The 7,135-nt window shown below is 36.8% G+C and overlaps 1 protein-coding gene across 1 annotated transcript in view; it reads left to right on the top strand.

Annotated features, from left to right (window-relative positions):
• Dhx15 (DEAH-box helicase 15) overlaps window positions 1–3,153 on the top strand; it is a 43,726-nt gene extending 40,573 nt beyond the window's left edge. Inside the window, exons 12-14 of the mRNA XM_090343762.1 lie at window positions 53–243; window positions 1,575–1,744; window positions 2,586–3,153. Of these exons, the coding sequence (XP_090199888.1) occupies window positions 53–243; window positions 1,575–1,744; window positions 2,586–2,703 (479 nt within the window). The 3' untranslated portion in view covers window positions 2,704–3,153. The remainder of the gene's footprint in view (window positions 1–52; window positions 244–1,574; window positions 1,745–2,585) is intronic.
• Window positions 3,154–7,135: the final 3,982 nt, after the last annotated feature.

Genomic DNA, 7,135 nt, shown 5'->3' on the forward strand with positions numbered 1-7,135 from the left:
CCTGTGTGGATGATTCATTGTCCCTCTCTTTTCCTCCCCTCCAACTTTTTAGATCATGAATCGGTTCAGTGGTGTTATGACAACTTCATTAACTACAGGTCCCTGATGTCTGCAGACAATGTACGCCAGCAGCTATCACGAATTATGGACAGATTTAACTTGCCTCGACGAAGTACTGACTTCACTAGCAGGGACTATTATATTAATATAAGAAAAGCTTTGGTTACTGGCTATTTTATGCAGGTATGTGGGCAATTTAGGAATGCAGAATTGAATCTATATTATTTTATTTCCATTGAAGGCCTTTAGGTCTACTTAAAAGTAAATTTAAGAGCACCTGTAAAAATTAGAAATGTTGTCACCTGTAGTTTCTTTGAAGGAATAAGCTTAATCAGAAATTTATGTATAATGAACCAATAAATTGGTGTATTAGATGACAAGGTTAGTAATCCATTTGGGTTGGAAATAATTACAGAATTATTTAGAGCAATTATTACAATATTTGTTATATCAAATGCTAGATGGACATTTTAGTCATTGGTGGACAAAATGGAACTTCAACCCTTTACTTTGTGTGTGTCCTTTTTGGAGCTTGCACTGAGCCTTGGTGCTGTGTGTCTCAAGCTTTTTTGCTTAAGGCCAGTTAGCACCTACCATTTGAGCCACACTTCTACTTCTGCTGTTTTGTTGGTTAGAGATAGTCTTAAAAGACTTTCCTGGCTGGGTTGGTTTTGAATCACAGTCCTCAGGTCCTCAGATCTCAGCATCCTGAGTTCCAAGGATTGCAGGCATGGACCTTTGTCACCAAGTTACTCTTTTTAGTTTTGATAAATGGGTCAAAATTTCCTTGTGTTCTTTCCCACAGTGTATTAACAGGAAGCAGTTATTTGAGTATATCTAGAAATGTGTAGTTAACTTGTTACCTACCTAAAACATCCCCCAATTTAAATACTCATATAGCTAGGTTTTATTTACATTTCTATCTAGAAATAGAAAATAGATGGTAGCAATACTAAGATCCTTGGCCACTACTCAAGGAAGAAATTGTGATTTTGAGATAAACATGGTGACAGAAAAGGTTTTGTTTTCTTGAAGTGTGTTGCATTGGATATTATCAGAATTGAAATAAAAGTAGAAGGTAAATACTGCAGACATAGAACTCTGTCTCAGCTGTTTAACTATGTGGCCTGGTAGTATGACAGCAACCACAGGCAAATGGATGTTACTATGTTCCAATAGAATATAGAAATGTTGAAATTTGAATGTCTTGGATCTTTTTTTCTTATGCTTAATAGAATGTTTCTATTGTTTACTTTTTTTCTCTGATCACTTAAAAATGTTTGCTCACAGATCTTAAAATACAGGTTGTAAGCCAGTTGTAAGATGGCTTACAGCTTATTCAAGGCTGATAATTTCTGATTTTACAAGGTAGTGAGAAGTAGAAATAGCCATAGAATGAAAAGCAAAACATGAAACTGATCTGTTCTTATTATATAAAATGTCATTTTCTATTACTTCTATAACTAGCATATCAGAGTAGAAGCATTCTATTAATTTCCTGGTGTTGATTTCAGGTGGCACATTTAGAACGAACAGGACATTACTTAACTGTGAAAGATAACCAGGTGGTTCAGTTGCATCCCTCTACTGTTCTTGACCACAAACCTGAATGGGTGCTTTACAATGAGTTTGTTCTCACAACAAAGAATTACATTCGAACATGTACAGATATCAAGCCAGAATGGTGAGTGAATTTTTTTATTTTTGTTATTGTTTGCTCAGAATAGAATCTGAGTTTATAGCATGAGTCGTGGCCTCTCTTTGCAAGTTGAATAACTTGGTTTTCTCCTCAAGGATGTATGTGTGCATGCGTGGCACCAGGAATTTTACCTTATGGTGTGATTATCTCATAATGCAGTCTTTTCCTGTAATGAGAAGGCAGTGAGATTGTTACTCTGGCAAAGTAGTGCTCCCCGTTGGGGTCTTCAGTTTTGCCAGAACCCATCTGCGACTCAGGATAGAAAATGACACTAGGTACACTTAATGTCAGGTAGTGTCGCCTGCTTAGTATTCTGCTTCTTTCCTACACTGATGGATGACTTTTGACAGTGTAGAGTTTTACCATTTTATCTAAAATGTTTTGTTGAGAGATTTGTATAGCTAAACTTTCTAAAAGATTTTGATCGTCTATTCTTTGGGATGTAGAGTTATAGTAAATTCATTAAAACATTGAGAATGGGAAGGTGCAATCTTTTGATTATCACATTTCATTTCACATAGAGCTTGTCTTATTACCATAAAACGTTGAAGAGCCATTCAGGTTAAGATAGTGTGCTGAAGTAAAGAAATCAACAGCCTATGTATTACACTATTCACGCTTTTAAAAGATTATATTTTTAAGCTTTCCAGTGATTTTGAAAAATTCCCAGGTAGCACATTTCTGAAGTTGTAAAGATTTGTAATTTTGATTGTTACAGAATTGCTTTTGTTCACCAGGATAGTATTGATTAATGCCTAGCCTATTAGCAGCTCTGACACATGAATTAAATGTTAACTTGGTGATTTTATTCCCCCTTTCTGGACAGGTTGGTGAAAATTGCCCCTCAATATTACGACATGAGCAATTTCCCACAGTGTGAAGCAAAGAGACAGTTGGACCGCATTATTGCCAAACTTCAATCCAAGGAATATTCACAGTACTGAACTCAATGCTAAGAACTGAAGTTATTCAGAGGACAGCTTTAAAAAGATGAGTGAACTCAAAAGTTCAAGTTGTGCTCTTCACATTGGTTCAATAATGGCCTTTATTTGAAAGCTTTTTAATTTTTCTTTACAGTAAATATTCCATTCTGATTTCATAAATTAAACATTTATGCCTCCCTTTTGTGTTGACACTGTAGCTCATACTGGAAAAGTCGATCAATGTTTTGCAGTTTATTGAAAGTAGTTCTATATATAACAATGTTATGAGCATTTCTTTAGAAATGGTTGAAAATGCTTCTAAAATGTGATTATCGACCATGGTATGCATGATCGTTGTAATTGTTGACATTCCTTTTAGAAGTTGTGAAATGTTACAACTTGTGCTTATGTAGACACATCTTCTGTCTCAGTACAGAGGCACTGACTTCAATAAAGTCTATTTATACTAAATTTGGCCAAAGCCCTTTGGTATCTTTATTCCAGTCTCCATGAATATAGTTGCTTCTCTTCCCAAGAGTGGGGCTTTTTCCTTTTTTATTATAATTATAGTGTTAGTATATACGTGGCATCTTTTCCCAGGAGTACTCTATAGATAAAGTAGTCATTAAAGCTGTATTTCAGAGTGTAGTACAGCACTTCGTCAATCAGTACGTGATCTAGTGGGGTAAAATGTGTAATAGTTTTTGAAATTGAATTTCAGCAGACAGAATAATGAATGAGTTGCTGTTTCTTTGTCTTAAGCTTTAGTTTATGTGGCTGATAGTTTCTTTTGTTACATTTTTGTCACGTTTTATACTCAGATGGACATTTTAATCACTCACCTCTGAACATGTTTATTTGTATTAGATAGGAAGGCACAGTTATATTTTAGATCTCAAATAGTTATACTGTAATTGCAGTGTTGGAAGTTTTATGCAATACACAAAGTAATCTGTATAGTGTGTTGAGCTGAGAATTTATCCTTTATTTCCTTTAATAAGCATTAACCCTTTGAAACCAAAAGATGTTTGTGGCCCATCTAAGATGCTGTAATAAATTTAATTGTTTCCATTTAAAGGCTTAACTACTGTAATTTTTAATGTTTGAACTTTCCCTTTTGTTTTAAAAAATTTAATACTATGTATATGTTACTGGAAAACATTCGTGTCACATAAGAGAGTGAATGCCAATTTAGGCTGCTTTTTAATGTGCCTTGTGGTTGGAAAGCATTGTAACTGATGACCTTGCATTGAGAATAGACAGATGGAAGTGGTTGCAAACATGCGACTTCTAAAGTGTCTTCTACTCCTTTATCTTGGAGATTTGGCAACAAATTTGATAAGAATTACAGTTTTCCTTGAGAATATAGTCATGACCACATTAATCCTTTTGTGACATAGGAAAATTGCATTCTGATATTCTACTTGTCACTAAAACTCAAGACACTTTTCAAAAATAATCTGATAGGGTCTCCTTTCTCTCCCATACTCTTTCCTTCATCCCATGTTCTGCAAGGTGACATCAGCAAATAGAATCATTGACCCCATGAAAGCTGAGGAAATGAAAACAGATGAGAAGCTCGGCACAGTGACTCAGGCCTGTAATCCTAGATACTCAGAAGGCTGAGATCTGAGGATCGAGTTTTCAAGCCAGCTCAAACCAGCCCAAGCACTAAAGTCTGTGAGATTTTTATTTCCAGTTAACTACTAGAAAACCAGAAGTGGCACTCAAGGGGTAGGGTGGTAGGTAGCCTTGAGCTGAATTGCTCAGGGAGAGCATCCAGGCCCAGAGTTCAAGCCCCATGATCACCCCCCCCCCAAAAAAAAAAATCAGATGAGAAGGGAGATAAAACACCTTAAAATAAACCCACTTAGCGAGAATTAAACTCAACCCAGAAGTATTCTATACTTAGCCTTTGAGTTTTTAACTCAGTCATAGGATTTTAGGTTTATAAATACTTACAAGCACTTAATAATTGGGATGACCATCCTTCCACTTGTTTTTTTGTTTTTGTTTGTTTGTTTGTTTTGCCAGTCCTGGGGCTTGAACTCAGGGCTTGGGCACTGCTCAGGGCTAGTGCTCTGCCATTTGAGCCACAGCAGCACTTCCAGCTTTTTCTGTGCATGTGTTACCAAGGAGTCGAACCCAGGGCTTTGTGCATTCGATGTGAGCACTCTACCTCTAGGCTACGCTCCCAGCCCTGTTTGTTTTATTAATGTGGGTTCTTTTCAGGAAATTTTACTGGTCTCTAAAATGTCCTGTTTGTAACTATTGTGCAAATGGTCACTGGCTAGTTTCATTCTGTTAGTAACATTGGCCAGCTTGAGGAAACGGAGTTCTCTATGTGAGCTTTTCATAATTGCCACGAGTTATGTTTACTAGCTTGAGCCTTGAATTTGGATCAGAAATCACATGAGAAAATGAGATAATATACCATAAGACCTTTTTAAAAAAATTTCTTGGGCCTGGGAGTTTGGTTTAGTTGGTAGAGTGCTCGCCTAGCATGCATGAAAACCTGGGTTCGATTCCTGGGTACTACATACATAGAAAAAGCCAGACGTGGTGCTGTGGCTCAAGTGGCAGAGCTCTAGTCTTGAGTAAGCCCCAGGACTGGCAAAAATATAAAAAGTTCTCCTTGGGGACAGAATTAGTTTACTTTTTGATAATATTTCTTAATGGAACTTAGACATTATTCATTTTTTAAGCACCAACTTGAAAGGCATTGTACGAAAGACAGCTCTTAAAAATAGATTTTTCAAATTACAGTCAGGTTATGATTTAAAAGAAAGAACTGTAGTTTGAAGTGAGGTATGATGAAGTGGTAAGAAAAATATATAGAACATACCAAAAGTCTGAAAGGGAAGATTGGTGATTAGATAACCCACAATCTTGAAGCTGCCCACACAAGGATGAGCAAGGATAAGCTTTTAGAAGAGATCTTATTAGAAATTTAAGGCCTGCTTTATTGGATGTAATTTACCTAGAATGAACTATAACTCATTTAGATGTACAGTTTGCTAAACATACATACTAGTTATGTAATCACAATTCAAAATTTTGAGTATATCTCAAAACCTCTTTGTATAGGGAGTTAGTTACCCTTTCTCTACTCTTAGGTGCTTTAGGACTGCCATTTTTTTTTCTTTGAATTCTGCCTTTTCCGGGTGATCATGAATTAAATGTTTCATTTGGTGTAATAGTCTTAGGATTTATGTTGTAAGTATTCGCACATACTTTGTTAAAAACTTGCTCTAAGTACTATGCTGTTGCCTGCATGCTGCATGTATACGTTTCTTTACCAGTTAGAAATAAACTATTTCTAAAGTTGGTGGTTAGGAATAAAAAGCTTTTTGTGTGGAGTTCTTTTTAACAATAGGTCGTCCCTCACCCCTCACCCCCCATTAATAACTGAATCAGGATTATGTGTTAAGTGCATGGTTGACTTATAAAAACTAACCAGCAATTTCAGAATGCTGTTTCATTTTGTTCTACACCAGCAATATTGAAAGGTTGCAGCAGTATTATGGACATTTTATAGCTACCTATTTTTATTTCATATTTTAGTGCCACATTATAGTTTCAGGTTGCATTATACTAATGACTAATCATAAACATGCTTATTTCTCTTAGGTCAAGTGACTGATCATTTAACTTTATAACGTGTGTCATTGTTGAGTGTAAGGATTTTTTTTTCATGTATTCTAGATGGTTTTTGCAAGTTCAGATGAACTTAGTAGCAGTCTAGAAAACACTTGCATGAGGGTGCCAGTGCAAAGCGAAATGGTCTTCAAACAGCTGGTTTACAGGTGGATGTGGTAATCCATGGATGAATCTGCTGACATCCTAGTTGCTTCTCAAGAGGGTGGCAGTGCTTGCAGGCATAGAACCTTGGGTAACAAGTGAAGGAGGTTCTTGCAGAGAAGCACAGTGAGTGTGCTGTGAATCTGATGGTGCCTGCGTTTAGCTCTTTGGTTTCTAGACCGACAGCTTACGTAGGTTCAAGGTAGAAGCAACAGACAGGAATTCACAAACACCAAGTATTACCTGCCCATGTGTTTTATGTGACCCTTGTGGGATATTGCAAGCAAATGAGCCATTATTTTAAAATGGAGCAAGCTTACATAAAGATTTCAAAACAATATATAATTCTGGCATGGACAGACCTGCTGGAATTTCAGCATGACACCATGTAGTGGAATTCTTCAGTTTATCAGAACCCCCCCTCACTGTCATTGCAACTATCCAGCCTACGGACAATGAGTGGGAAAGCCATTTCCCTTAGCCTGTCACCTGAGGGCGTGGATACCTGAGCCTGGGGAGCTGCTAGCTTCGGAAAGGGGATGCCCATATGCTGTGCAAGGCCCCATCATTGGAAAGGATGTGCTGCTGTTACTGCATTGATGATATAGTCTAAGGAAAGTGAGTGTGAAGATATTTTCCATGTGTCTTGGAG

Source organism: Megascapheus bottae, chromosome 13 (genome assembly GCF_031878675.1).
Source record: "Megascapheus bottae isolate mThoBot1 chromosome 13, mThoBot2.hap1, whole genome shotgun sequence".
Taxonomy (NCBI): domain Eukaryota; kingdom Metazoa; phylum Chordata; class Mammalia; order Rodentia; family Geomyidae; genus Megascapheus; species Megascapheus bottae.